Source organism: Homarus americanus, unplaced genomic scaffold, assembly GCF_018991925.1.
Source record: "Homarus americanus isolate GMGI-L3 unplaced genomic scaffold, GMGI_Hamer_2.0 scaffold53225, whole genome shotgun sequence".
NCBI lineage: Eukaryota > Metazoa > Arthropoda > Malacostraca > Decapoda > Nephropidae > Homarus > Homarus americanus.
The window spans coordinates 451,541-468,335 of NW_024750875.1; the positions used below are offsets into that span (position 1 = coordinate 451,541).

The 16,795-nt window shown below is 43.6% G+C and overlaps 1 protein-coding gene across 1 annotated transcript in view; it reads right to left on the reverse strand.

Moving 5' to 3' along the window:
* LOC121854466 overlaps nucleotides 1-16,795 on the reverse strand; it is a 150,312-nt gene that overhangs the window by 72,263 nt on the left and 61,254 nt on the right. Inside the window, exons 5-6 of the mRNA XM_042349142.1 lie at nucleotides 6,915-7,052; nucleotides 4-1,639 (exon numbers count right to left, since the gene is read on the reverse strand). Coding sequence (XP_042205076.1) covers nucleotides 4-1,639; nucleotides 6,915-7,052 — 1,774 coding nt within the window. The remainder of the gene's footprint in view (nucleotides 1-3; nucleotides 1,640-6,914; nucleotides 7,053-16,795) is intronic.

Below are 16,795 nucleotides of genomic sequence, written 5' to 3' on the forward strand. Positions count from 1 at the left end.
CACCGATGGGGCCGTTCTCCTGCACCTCGCCGTAGATGGTGGCGTTGGGGAACACGGGGGCGTTGTCGTTGATGTCTTTCACCACCACCGTCACCACCGTCTCCGCTACGTGCACTTGGTCACGCCTCATCTCCCTCATGTACGACGGCTCTTTCTTCTCGGTCTCCTCCCAGCCCATGTTAAACACTCCATAGTCCTCACAGCCTCCCCCCTCTGCCCCGAACCTCTTAACGTAGCGTCGATCCTGTAGCAGCTGGTTCATGCCTAGAAAGTTCAATGGCATCTGATGCTCATGAGGTAGGTTTCCTGACAGCTGGCCCGTCTCCCGTTTATCAATAGCTCCTCTGTTCTCCTTACTGTCTGTCCCTCCTCCTTCCGTCCCTGTGCTCCCTAAGTCACGCTCAGTTCTAGAAGCAGTCGTGCTTGAAGGATTTGCTCCAGAAAAGTGGTAACTATGTTTGTTCTCGAGAGGTTCATTAGAACCTTCTTGACCACCGGGGTTTCGTTTTTGTGATGACTTGCCGATATCACGATTCTTAGGAGCTTCATGAGGTCTAGCAATGGACAAAGTTTCATTGGCATAACGGGCACGTTCAGCTGTATAAACATTGGGTGTTTTTTTCCTTCCAACATTTATTTTGCCTCCTAAATCTCGTTTTGGGGCTTTTAATTTCATTACGCCCCTGACAGACAGCAATTTTCTTTGAACACCAATTGGCTGATGTTTTCTATGCGAGAGATATTTCAGTCTCAAGGGTCGAGCTTTAAGTGACGTATTTACGATATGGGTCGTCTGCCCAGAGTGTTGGTCACCAAGGAGGCTGGTCTGCCTTTCTTCACTGCCCCAGGTCAACGGTATCAACTTTTGGCGAACTTTACGACCTCCAAATTCCGATCGATATCCTGGACGGGAAGATAAGTTGTGCAATTCTAGTCTCCTTGTTACAACGTCACTGGATTGTCGACCTCCTTGTATCTTCCGTTTTTTATCCATTAACGTTTCCTCCTTCGTCTTTCGGTGATTCTTGTCTCGTAACTTCCTCTTCCTCTCTGCAGTTCTCCTCTTTTTCTGGATAAATTCTCCTTTCTTTTTTACAAATTTTGACGCGAAATTTGTCCCTTCTGTTTTCCCAGATCTTTCACTCTTGTACCTCTGGTTTATAACATCTTCCTCATTTATCATTCTGTCCTCGGTACTGGTGTATTTTTCCTGTTTTTCTTTTCTTCTTGTGTTTTGCTGTACCTGTGCTCCGTGCCTTCCTTCTTTCATTTCTTTATCTCGTCTCTTCTTCACTAATCCGTCATCATTTGACATCAAAAGATCCTGAGACAGAAAATACTGACCTTGTAGTCCACTGGGTTCTTGTGACAAAAAATGCTGACTCTCTCCCGGCACTTGGGGATACCGTGACAAGAAGTAATGACCCTGTACTGGCACACTGGGCTCCTGTGGCATAATATACGTAGCCTCTGGAGACACTTTAGCATGGTGGGAGTAGCGGTGCTGAGCGTGGGTGACTCTAGGTCTCCTTGAGGCTCGCGACACAGCTGCCAAGGAGGGTGAGACTCGCTGTCCATCTCTCACCTGTACCTTCACTCTCCATGTCTCTCTCCCCAGCGGTGGGTCACGATCTAGCGCCTGTAAGTACATTGTAATATACAGTGAGAGAATGTAATGCACAGGATGTTTGGGGAAATAGTTAACATGGCTACGAAGACACTAGTTGACCTACAGACAAAACCAAAGGTTTAGATATAAAATTTAGATACAAAGTATTCAATATAAGAGCAAAGCAGCTGCAAGCACCAATGACTTAGTCATGCAAGGAAACTAAAAGTAAAATTCATTATCTGAATAATATACTGTATTACTCTTGGATAATAGTAGAAACGATTTATTTTTTTATATATTTTTTAATTTCCATGACACCAGTAGTTTGAGCTTGTCATTGGTAAGAATTTTGCACTTTTACAGAAGACAAGGCTAGAGTTGCCTGGTATTCCTTTATTGTCAGTTAATAGCAGGAAGTGTGAACTAAACTTGTAGTGACAGAACCAAGACGACAACGACGAATGGAAAATAGTGAACAAACACGACAGAATTAACAGTAAAGGATCAATTTAACGAAACATAGTCCACCAAAAAATACAAGAAGAAAAACACGAGTGTAATTTGTGTAACATATCAGTTTTGTACTGACCTTAGTGATGGTCAGTTACACAAATTTATTTGTCAGTGGCCCAAGTTTAAAAATGTTTTTAAAGCATTGGAGTTAAATGTAGGATAGATGATTAGTGGGTCCCATATTTTTTACCTGACTTAACTTGACTAGTCACGTCGCCCTTTTTCTTAAGTTGCTTTGTGTACTTATGCCTCTTTCGGTTCATGTGATTCAATTGCCTCTGAAGATGTCTTGAATAAAGACGAAAGCTAAGGTGCTCCGTTGCTTCCCTTTTCCCTGTGTGATTTTATCAAGATTTATCTTATATATATATATATATATATATATATATATATATATATATATATATATATATATATATATATATATATATATATATATATATATATATTTGTAAATCGGTCGGGAATTACTGGACTTTTAATTTCTCACTTGACTTGGGGTTTATTAAAGATTATTAGATGAAATTGCAATGGAAGCGCCCTTTGAGAAAAATCCGAACCAGCACAAGAACACTTAAATTTACTAAACAAAATAAATTGTCCGTGACCCGTGGATGGATAGCGTCTTGACTGGGATGAATGAGACACACTGTAAAATTTAGACACTTATTCCTCCAACACTACAAACACAATCAAATAATGGTACACCAATATGCGACTCTTAACCTGAACTTAAAACACTACTCTGGGGAATAAAAGTTATACATGATATTGAAATTATTAGAAACTCAGGCAACAATAAATTTAAAGTAGTAAGAAGTGTTGCTTGCACACATGAAACAGGCCTTAAGGGTTTTCACAAAATAATATCCACCATCATGGGAAGTGGTATAAAAATAAGAAATTATTAATTCCACCATGAATAGGCCTTAAGGGCACTCAACAAAATTATATCACGCACTGAGAAAATTTTATAAAAAAAATAACTTATTCACTCCACCCTGAGTAGGCCTTTAGGGCACTCCACAAAATTGTATTACCCCAACAGATGCACACCTCCTAACCTAACTTAAAACTACTCTGGGGAACAAAGGTTATACCTGAGATCGGAATTATAAAGAAAAATTACATGCATTAAAGGAATTAAATCACAGTCTCACTCTGGTTCCACTTAGGAACACAAACATTAAAAAACACTATCAAAATCATTTAAGAACTATTACTACACACGTCAAGATAATATCAGTAACTGAAAAATGGTACTAATTCATACACAAAAAATATTGGCATTATTACTGAGATGTTACTGGGTCCACCAATACCGTGAACCATGCTCCACCCCACTCAACATACACCCGTAATAAGGGAAATAAAATGTTTCTAGGTATCCCCTAGACCTGGTCTCATGTGTGACTATTAATTTACTCAGATAGCCTCAGTGTACCTCAGTGCGTCCATGGCGGAAGAGTGAACGCGAACAGGTGACTATGGCCAGTTGGTAATACTTCTATCTGACCGAGGACACGTGGTGTTGTGCAACCACGTGGTAAGAACTGATCACCCAATGCTCATGCTGGTTCCAGATGTCGGGAGCACTCGTTCACTCAAGAGATCCTTCTCTACCCAGCTAACCAGTGACAAGCCTACACTGATCGTTCCAACGGCGACAATCATCAATCATCAACGGCAGTCAATCTCTCGCAGTCAAGTGGGTTCTGACGGAAACCCTGAAATTAACTCACTGTTAGCTCTTAATAACTTTATCACTGCCCTATCTAAACCCCGTCTGAGATCGAATGAGACTTACTTGTTATACTGCAATAGCGCAACACAGGTGACTAGAACACGTGACCGTTTGTGGACGGACGAGCAGGGACATCCTGTCTGTCCGATCGCTTTCTCGTGACTGAGAAACAGCCAGCCTCGTGTCCTCTCAAGGCGTTAGCTTAGGCCTGTAGTGGATTTCTCCCCTACAAACGCTGTTTGTCGCTGAGTAGCTGACCCAGCGAATTCCCCAGTGTATGCCTCGTGATCTAGGTCAACCAGCCACGCCTACCTCCGCTATATAAGACCTGACCTCGTGGTGACCTGTCTCTTTCTACCTACACCAACCAGCAAGCAACACCTCCTCCTCCTCCTGCCTGGCGGTCCTCGCTCCCGCCGGCGAGCATGGCGACCCACAAGCTGTCCTCCTCTGAGCATCCTCACCAACCAGCTCTCTCTACATCACGCTTGTAACCACGCTGCCACTTCCCAGCATCAAGCTGCATTGTACATCTAATACAACATGTATACAGAGAGCACATTGTGAGTTTCCTTTCTCCATCCCATCCTGAGTGTGAACCAAACAACCCGTACCCCACAGGCCTACGTGACATATTTTCCGCCTAACTAATAACTTTCTTGGGACACCCATAACATTACTCAGACTGATAAACGGTCTATAATAATTTCAAATTCAATAATAGTCCCTTACTTCATGAATAGCATCATTATTAATTCGACAAATTACATTTAATATCATATAGGCCTAGTTCCACAAACTCTCGCTACGTGCGAGAGCGCGGTCTTCCCTCAGACGACCTTGAACTCGGCATCACCCAAGGCGCGGCGTTTGAAATTACATTGAATTTCTGAATATATATATATATATATATATATATATATATATATATATATATATATATATATATATATATATAAGCAGAATTCTGTGTGTTGTTGTTGTTGACGAAAACACAGTTACCAGTTACCAATGTATCTTGTGTCCACGGCCAGCAACAGGATGGTAAATTGAAATGATTGACTATTCATGGAGAGCATCAGAACGGACCCAATCCTCCACACTGATTGGTGATTGACTCATTATTTTCCAGAGGCGCAACACCTTCTCATACAGAAGAAAGATTCACTGTTAGTTCTACATGGATTTCCAATTATTCATCACGGCAGAAATTGAAAGCCAACAGTTAACAAAATTTGAAGAATTCCGTATATCACCGAACATAAAAAATACCCGTCTATTCCCAGACAGAAACAAAACTTCACCTTTCCACCATCTAGACTTAAAAAGATGGTGCTAGTTTGTTAACCAGGGGACTAGGAACATCCGATACAACGTCCACAAAAATGGTGACAGTGTTATGACTCAAACTGAGACATTCCATCCTCACCCACAAAAATCATAACATCACGTTCACCATCAGGAGAAAATCACATCTTTCCCTCGGTACTGACCACGGTACCATCATAAGGATTGAGTCAGCGGTTATGAAATATTGGTGAAAAGCTCATCTGTGTTTCCCATTCCACTCACCAGGCCGGAAATCGGGACGAAATTTTATTACTATACAAACTGCAGAATACTCTCGATAAAAGGAGTTGACGACCAGGCGAGGGTTATTGCCAGTTCGTCGCCACTTGTTGTAGGTCCCGCGAGTGCCACCTGGACGCTGCCACACACTAATGACCACGGAAGGTGAGCAGGGTGGCTCCTGAAAAGGCTGCTTAGTCGCTCAGACAGGACCAGATTGCACTCCTGCCTAGATCCCAGTGAATAAACGACCATCTTATCTATGCCGTCTATGTGCAAAGTTGTGACTAGAGACTCCCGGCAGTCATTTACGTGTCCCCGTCGCCACTCGCCTGTCGCCATAGGACTTTTGGTGGTATAGGGTTTATGAAAAGAAGTATGATGAGCTGGATGACTGATGCGCGCGAGTTGATTTATGTGGTGAGGCAGAAGCACAGGCAGCAGCCACACATCTTGGCTCTCCATTTTGCTGATCATAAAAACACTATGGTTATCTACAGAAATCGAATAAATTGTAGATTGCTCGATATTAAAAGAATTCACGCTATAAATTACCAAGAGGCGTTAACCTTTTCACTCCGAGACGCCACTTTTAATAAATTATTTGGGTGACTCCAGACGTTTTTATACAGCACAAAGAGACTCCGGCACACACCCGTACATGTGCCGAAGACTTCCAGAATTTTGCAAACTTCTTGTGTGGATTTTGAAAATATATGAGCCAGAAAATAATAGCAAATTATTTTCGAGACCATGTGTATTAACCGACACCTTAAGTACATAAAATCTGTGTAGTCTCATTATTGAAGGTCATAGATCATTAAAGTGTTCAATTCACTGATTCAACTATTGATATATTTTACTATTTTTATTTTGTTTACACGGAGAACTATGAATGACGAAAAACGGTCAACATTTTGTTAAACTTCTTAATACATGAATCGTTTATTGTATATTTCTTCAAAATGTTTGTAATACTGACCCATAGTTACAGGGGAGGTCAGTGGGAGGTAGCATTTATAGTGGGAGAGGCAGTGGGGAGGTCAGGCAGTACTATAGGGAGATCGGTGCAGTACTATAGTGGGAGGTCAGCAGTACTATAGTAGGGAGGTAGAGCAGTACTATAGTAGGGAGGTCAGGCAGCACTATAGTAGGAGGCAAGCAGTACTATAGTAGGGAGGTCAGGCAGTACTATAGTAGGGAGGTGGCAGTACATATAGTGGGGAGTTCAGGCAGTACTATAGTGGGGAGTTCAGGCAGTACTATAGTGGGAGGTCAGGCAGTACTATAGTGGGGAGGTCAGGCAGTACTATAGTGGGGAGGTCAGGCAGTACTATAGTGGGGAGGTCAGCAGTACTATAGTGGGGAGGCGTCAGGCAGTACTATAGTAGGGAGGTCAGGCAGTACTATAGTGGGGAGGTCAGGCGGAAGAACAAGGGGGTGGACAGTACAGGGGGAAGGATAGTTAAGACTCACCCTTAGCTGCAGGAGATGACCGGTGTGAGGGTTAATGGTGAAGTAGGCGTGGGCGGGGGAGTGACCGTCCACACCATCGCCCCCAACACTATACACGAGACCTGACGAATCCACTGTGTCCGGGTCTATCGCCTCCACCTGTATGGTAAAGGAATAACATCAGTATAGGAGTGTGGTGCTATGTTCACGGTTATAGCTTGACGACCTCCACCACTGCCTGGAGAGAATGATCAAAAACCAAAACAACTGAAAATGAAAATCACGTGACAAAAAATTACATTCCGTCTTCCGTGTCAAAACAAAAAAGTACAGCTGTAACCAGAGGATAACTTATTTTTTAGCGTTTTATACCTTCATGAACTTGGTGAGGTTGTATGAATAAAAACAATAAAAAAAAAGAAGTCCCTGATGCGCATATAAACTACTGTACTCTCCTCCTGTCCCTCATGTATGGCCTTTACGGTTAGTCTCAGGGGAGTCTGGTGGTCAGCTTAGGCAGAATGACAGCACCCAGCGTGACGGATGGATGGCACTTACACAGTAAATAAAAATAATTTAATAAATCTCACAAAATAGAGAAAATAAAGAAAACTCATCATTCTTTTCGACATAATGACGTAACTCCACCACCACCACCACCACCATCATAACCTAACACCACCACCACCACCATCATAACCCATCACCACCACCACCATCAAACCACACCACCACCACCATAACCTAACACCACCACCACCACCACCATCATAACCTAACACCACCACCACCACCACCATAACCTAACACCACCACCACCATCATAACCCATCACCACCACCACCACCACCATAACCTACCACCACCACCACAACCACCATAACCTAACACCACCGCCACCATCATAACCCAACAACCACCACCACCACCATCATAACCTAACAACCACCACCACCACCATCACCATCATAACCTAACACCACCACCACCATCATAACCCAAAACCACCACCACCACCACATCATAACCCAACACCACCACCACCACCATCACCCATCATAACCCAACACCACCACCACCATCATAACCTAACACCACCACCACCACCATCATAACCCAACAACCACCACCACCACCACACCATCATAACCCAACACCACCGCCACCACTATAACCCCAACAAACCACCACCACCACCATCATAACCCATCACCACCACCACCACCACCATCATAACCCAACACCACCACCACCACCACCATCATAACCCAACACCACCACCACCACCATCATAACCTAACACCACCACCACCACCATCATAACCCAACACCACCACCACCACCATCATAACCCAACACCCCACCACCACCACCATCACAACCCATCAACACCACCACCATCATAACCTAACACCACCACCACCACCATCATAACCCAACACCACCACCACCATCATAACCCAACACCACCACCACCACCATCATAACCCAACACCACCACCACCACCATCATAACCCATCACCACCACCACCCACCATCATAACCCAACACCACCACCACCACCATCATAACCTAACACCACCACCACCACCACCACCATCATAACCCAACACCACCACCACCACCATCATAACCCAACACCACCACCACCACCACATCATAACCCAACACCACCACCACCACCATCATAACCCAACACCACCTCACCACCACCATCATAACCCATCACCACCACCACCATCATAACCCAACACCACCACCACCACCATCATAACCCAACACCACCACCACCATCATAACCTAACACCACCACCACCACCACCATCATAACCTCACCACCACCACCACCATCATAACCCAACACCACCACCACCACCATCACAACCATCACCACCACCACCATCATAACCCAACACCACCACCACCACCACCATCATAACCCAACACCACCACCACCATCAACCCAACACCAACACCACCACCACCACCATCATAACCTAACACCACCACCACCACCATCATAACCCAACACCACCACCACCACCATCATAACCCATCACCACCACCACCATCATAACCCAACACACCACCACCACCACCACCATCATAACCTAACACCACCACCACCACCACCATCATAACCTAACACCACCACCACCACCACCACCCATCATAACCCAACACACACCACCACTCATAACCCAACACCGCCACCACCACCACCATCATAACCCAACACCACCACCACCACCATCATAACCCAACACTACCACCACCACCATCATAACCCAACACCACCACCACCATCACAACCCAACACCACCACCACCACCACCATCATAACCCAACACCACCACCACCATCATAACCCAACACCACCACCACCACCACCATCATAACCTAACACCACCACCACCACCATCATCATAACCCAACACCATCACCACCACCACCACCATCATAACCTAACACTACCACCACCATCATAACCCAACACCACCACCACCATCATAACCTAACCCCACCACCACCACCATCATAACCTAACACTACCACCACCATCATAACCCAACACCACCACCACCACCACCATCATAACCCAACACCACCACCCACCACCATCATAACCTAACACCACCACCACTACCACCATCATAACCTAACACCACCACCACCACCATCATAACCCAACACCACCACCACCACCATCATAACCAACACCACCACCACCACCACCATCATAACCCAACACCCACCACCACCACCACCATCATAACCCAACACCACCACCACCACCACCATCATAACCTAACACCACCACCACCATCATAACCCTAACACTACCACCATCACCATCATAACCTAACACCACCACCACCACCATCATAACCTAACACCACCACCACCACCACCATCACAACCTAACACTACCACCACCATATAACCCACCACCACCACCACCACCACCATAACATCACCACCACCACCATCATAACCCTAACACCACCACCACCACCACTCATCACCCAACCTAACACCACCACCACCACACCATCATAACCTAATACCACCACCATCATAACCTAACACCACCACCACCATCATAACCTAACACCACCATCACCACCATAACCTAACACCACCACCACCACCATCATAACCCAACACCACCCCACCACCACCACCATCATAACTACCACCACCACCACCACCATCACCCACCACCACCACCACCACCATCATAACTAACACCACCACCACCACCATCACCAACCCACCACCACCACCACCACCATCATAACTAACACCACCACCACCACCATCACAACCTAACACCACCACCACCACCATCATAACCCTAACCCACCACCACCACCATCATAACCTAACACCACCACCACCACCACCATCATAACCTAACACCACCACCACCACCATCATACCTCACCACCACCACCATCATAACCTAACACCACCACCCCATAAACCTAACACCACCACCACCACCATCATAACCTAACACTACCACCACATCATAACCTAACACCACCACACACCACCATCATAACCTAACACCACCACCATCACCCTCATAACCACCACCACCACCACCATCATAACCTAACACACCACCCACCATCGCCTCAACACCTTACCACCACCATCATAACCTATCACCACCACCACCATCATAACCTAACACCACCACCCATCATCCACACCACCACCCATCCCAACCTAACCACCACCACCATCAACCAACACCACCACCACCACCATCATAACCTAACACCACCACCACCACCATCATAACCTATCACCACCACCACCATCATAACCTAACACCACCACCACCACCACCATCACCAACCTAACACCACCACCACCATCATAACCTAACACCACCACCACCATCATAACCCAACACCACCACCACCACCACCATCATAACCCAACACATCCCCAACCTAACACCCACCACCACCATCATAACCTAACACCACCACCACCACCAAATAACCCTAACCAACCAACACCACCACCACCACCATCATAACACAACACCACCACCACCACCACCATCATAACCACCACCACCACCATCATAACCACACCACCACCCACCAATAACCTAACACCACCACCACCACCACCACCATCATAACCACACCACCACCACCACCCACCACCACCATCCCAACCTAACACCACCACCACCATCACCAACCTAACACCACCACCACCACCACCACCATCATACACCACCATCATACAACACCACCACCACCACCATACCAAACCCAACACACCACCACCACCATCATAACCTAACACCACCACCACCACCACCATCATAACCTAACACCACCACCACCATCATAACCTAACACCCCACCACACCACCATCACCAACACCACCACCACCACCACCATCATAACCTAACACCACCACACCACCATCCCAAACCTAACACCACCACCCCATATAACCTAACACCACCACCATCATAACCTAACACTCCCACCATCATAACCCAACACACACCATCATAACCCAACACACCACCACCACCACCATCCCAACCCTAACACCACCACCACCATCATAACATACCAACACCCACCACAACCCCCAACAACCACCACCACCACCATCATAACCCAACACCACCACCACCACCACCATCATAACTACACTACCACCACCATCATAACCTAACACCACCACCACCATCACAACCTAACACCACCATCACCACCATAACCAACACACCACCCATCCCCTTAACACCACCACCACCACCACCACCATCATAACCCTAACACTACCACCACCATCATAACCCAACACCACCACCACCATCACTAACCTAACACCACCCCCACCATCATAACCTAACACCACCATCACCACCACAACCTAACGCCACCACCACCATCATAACCTAACACCACCACCACCACCACCACCACCATCATAACCCTAACACTACCACCACCATCATAACCTAACACCACCACCACCATCATAACTAACACCACCATCACCATCATAACCTAACACCACCACCACCACCATCATAACCTAACACCACCACCACTACCACCATCATAACCTAACACCACTACCACCACCACCACCATCAAAACCTAACACCACCACCACCATAATCATAACTTTACACCAATATCACCACCACCACCAGTTATTTACACCACCACCACCACTTTCAGAACTTAACAACACTACCACCACAACTTAACACCACCACCACCATCATAACTTAACAGCAGTAGTAGTAGTTACTTTACTACATCTGGGAGGTTGTAATAAACTATTGATCATGTTCTAGCAACACACATACACGCGCGCGCACGCACACACACACACACTCACAAGTAAGGTATTGTTTGGTAAATGGACATTTTTGTTATTTCTTATTATATAAACTGCATAATTGTTAAAGTATTCTAGCTGTATGTACTGAAAGTGTAGAATTGTATGCTCACTTTTTGTATACACACTTCATCTTTATGCCATATACACTTACAAACTTTAAAACATTATTACCTTGACATAGTTCTTAACATCCGGCGTAAACAAAAACATAATGTTATATGTTTGTATGGGATTTTATTAAATTTTGCAAACAATGTAATTCACGTCATAATTACATACATGCTGACGTCATACTATGTCAACAGTAGTACTCGTGCTGTCAAAACGATTATGTAACAAACATTGTCAAAAATAATTATCTCACTCGTATTAAAATATTATTCAGGTCACCTCAGTTAGGAAGGTCACGTCAACACTTATAAGAGTCATGTCAGAGGTTCAGAGGTTGATACTTTGGGAAAACAGTATGATACTTGATCTCACCTGACTTTTTGTACCCTAGTTCAGGAAACAAAGATGGCGTGACAGGGATTTTTAGGTTCACACACCCACAAACACACACACACTCACTCACTCACTCACTCACACACACACACACACACACACACACACACACACCACACACACACACACACACACACACACACACACACACACACACACACACACACACACACATAGTTAAAAAAATTAGCCCAACTATGACCCACTTTTACTATATCGCCACATGAAGTTCTCACATCACGTCATCTAATATACTGTGGGACTAGCTGTGTGTGTGTGTGTGTGTGTGTTCTGGGCAGCGGAAACGGCACAATCGTTTTTCATCAAACTTGGTGGAAAAATCGTAGAGTGGAACAAACTTGGTCCCTTGTCGATGGTTTCTTTAGGAAGGCATTAATTAAAAATTTTATTTACGATGGAAAACGATGCAAGATCTACGAACTTGGCGCACCCTAATTAACCATGCAAGTCTACGGACTTGGCGCACCCTCATTCGCTGTACGCTAGCCAAGCACAAGCGTTCAAACTTTCACTGGGCACGAAGGTGCCCGAGATCACTTGTTATTTCACTATCACGTCAAGACCTCAACCTACTCATTTAATCACGTCTTTTGAATTATACCTCATTTTAGCATCATGTCTATCATGTTATTACTCGTGACTCTTCTAGCTGCATCTCGCCTGCATCATCATCTCAATACTACCATAATCACTTCACTACGGCATTACTAATTGATCTGCTTACTTAAGTCTTATTCCAATATGGATATCTGCGTCACGTCATTACCTCACGCATGTGTAAAATTATTCACGTCATCGTCGAATACATCATTATTAGCCTCGTCATGTCATTGTTGGACTCATTCATGACATAACTCTTAGTACCCGACACTAACGTTATCATCACCTTAACACATTACCTCGATTATGATGAAATACTTACCTTGAGAAGCTGAATATAAATGAGTTTAAAATTCCCAAATAATAGAGAAATACTGTACGTATTTTACACAAAGTTTGGATAATATTGTCCAGAAATTGTATAAACTAATATTAATCGTATATAGTTATGAAGTAATAAAAGCCGGAATAATATCCCCTACAATTAAGTTTTACTTCAGCCATATTTATGTTAAATGTTAACATAAATACAAATATTAAATAACCAGAAAAAAAATAATTTTTCATATAATTATGTATAAATCCAAGGGATGTTAGGTAGGATATTGTTAAAAGACACATTGAAAACTTTTATTGACGAAACAAACCACACACACATATATATATATATATATATATATATATATATATATATATATATATATATATATATATATATATATATATATATATATATATATATATATATATATATATATATATATATATATATATATATATATATATATATATATATATATATGTGTGTGTGTGTGTGTGTGTGTGTGTGTGTAATAAACTACCCAGTTCAAAAACCGGACAGTCATTGTGACCAGTTCGTGAAATGGACTCCTAAACTAACCTAAACGAACTCAACTCATCCTAACTTAATGCAACCCAGCTAGACCTAAATTAGTCTACACTATCTAACCTAGATTAGGTTAGTTTAGATAAGGTTAAGAACCCTTTCACGAATTGAGCAATTTCACAAACGGGGCATTACATATCACAACTACCGTCAAATATGAGATGAAATCATCAAGTAAGTAAGTGTGTGTGTGTGTGTGTTATATTATCAACACAAAGGTCTCTCATTACCAGAAGTCTTCAGTAACCTGATCTGAGAAGCTACCAAATTTTTTTCAAAAAGAAAAATCGAAAGAATTTCATTTCCCGTATTTTTGACAGTTGTTCTTGTTTGGACTAACCGACTTAGATAGAGTAAGTGCTAGAAGACCTTAGCTGTTGAAGCACAGAAATGCATAGAAATAACAACAACTCAGAAGTTCCCTCGCTTTAGATTCTTTGCATAAGAACCTGTGGTCCGCCTCGCTGAAAACGTGGATTTTCTTGTGGTCTGATGGTGACCTGCAGCTTGAGAACGAGCAGCTCGATACTGATTGACTAGTTGAAGACTTACTGTAAGGCTTGCTATGTTTGGCTCCTTTCTCTTCTTTTTTTCCGCGATACAAAATTAAACAAAGCGTTTATTTTCTTTTCTTTTTCTGCATAATGTTAGAGGTAACTATGTATAGAGTGATGCTTTAACTACCAATCGAATTTTGGAGGCCAGAAAAAAAGCGATTAACTTAGAAAAGACTACTTGAGCCTTTAATGGTGATGACTACCCGTTGTTGTATGGAACTTCCCTTTTGGCTGTTCTTCATTGTTTACTCCATTTGAAAATATAAAATTCGGAAAATCACACAAGTAACCGGCAAATATCCGATCTAGGGAATATTGTCTACTTGGTGAACGGAGCGTGGTGGAATAACTGCAGTTTCCCCTGAACCAATCAGACCACTTGCCAATTACTTTATAGTCACCCTAACCTGTTTTCCTGTGGATAAAATAAAGGAAAGTCAATCTTAACTTGTTCAATTATACAATTATTATTGACTAAGTTTGGAAGATTGTGTACTACGAGAAAACTGATTGTGAATATGAAGAAGAGAAACATGGTAAAAATAATTAGAGATAGAAGGCAGGGAGAAAATAATGTTAGCTTAAATGAAGATGAAATGGAGGTCGCAAAATAATTCTGATGTGACTATGGATAAGTTAGTTAAAGGAACAATACGTTAATAACTGATATATGCAATCGAAGGAAAGAATTAGATAGACCGATAATTATTGGAGAGAGAGAGAGAGAGAGAGGTTTGCAGTATAAACTTCAGTAGTTCTAACCCGAACAATCACCAGGTTACTCAGAGCATCAGGTGAAGTGTTTAATTAATGACAGATCACGGAGGTGCGCGAAAGGGCTAAATGTTGATTGAAGTCGAATTTCACTTGAGCTCGTGACTAATACGTCCCATCTATCAATGCAAATTCTGGTTTCTTCTCTCCATTTTATCATTCACCGCTAATAAACCGAGTGATATATAACACACTGGTAATATTTTGTGTTTACATAACGTACACTGACATCAGTTATTCCGGAGAGAAAACGGCTGACAAAATCTTGTATTAATATTAAACATGTACGATTGAGATACGCGTTTGTGTCCTGCTCATTATATAAATTACAACCTTTGTATTGCTGTCGTTATCCCGCCCTCAAATAAAGGATAGCAGTCTTTTGTATCATATGAAAACAGACAATTATCAGCATTTCTTTGTTATTTATGTTGAATGTTTCTTCGTCATTTGTAGTAAATATGACTTTTTTTTATTGTGGTGGAATGACATTGTTATTTGATAAATGTACCAGGTTATAAAAAACAATGATATTTTGATATAATTGAAGTTGCATGGAGGAGTGACTATTAATATTATGCAAGATTTTGGTTTGGGTCACATCCCTGCCTGTATCATGGCCCTACACCCTGCCTGTATCATGGCCCTACACCCTGCCTGTATCATGGCCCTACACCCTGCCTGTATCATGGCCCTACACCCTGCCTGTATCATGGCCCTACACCCTGCCTGTATCATGGCCCTACACCCTGCCTGTATCATGGCCCTACACCCTGCCTGTATCATGGCCCTACACCCTGCCTGTATCATGGCCCTACACCCTGCCTGTATCATGGCCCTACACCCTGCCTGTATCATGGCCCCTACCCTGCCTGTATCATGGCCTTACCCCTGCCTGTATCATGGCCCCTACACCCTGCCTCATACATCATGGCCCTACACCCTGTCTGTATCATGGCCCCTACACCCCTGCCTGTATCCTTGGCCTACACCCCTGCCTGTATCATGGCCCTACACACCCTGCCTGTATCACTTATTTCCCACCCCTCCTGCCTGTATCTGGCCCCTACACCCTGTCTGTATCATATTTCTACACCCTGCCTGTATCATGGCCACACCTGCCTGTATCATGGCCCT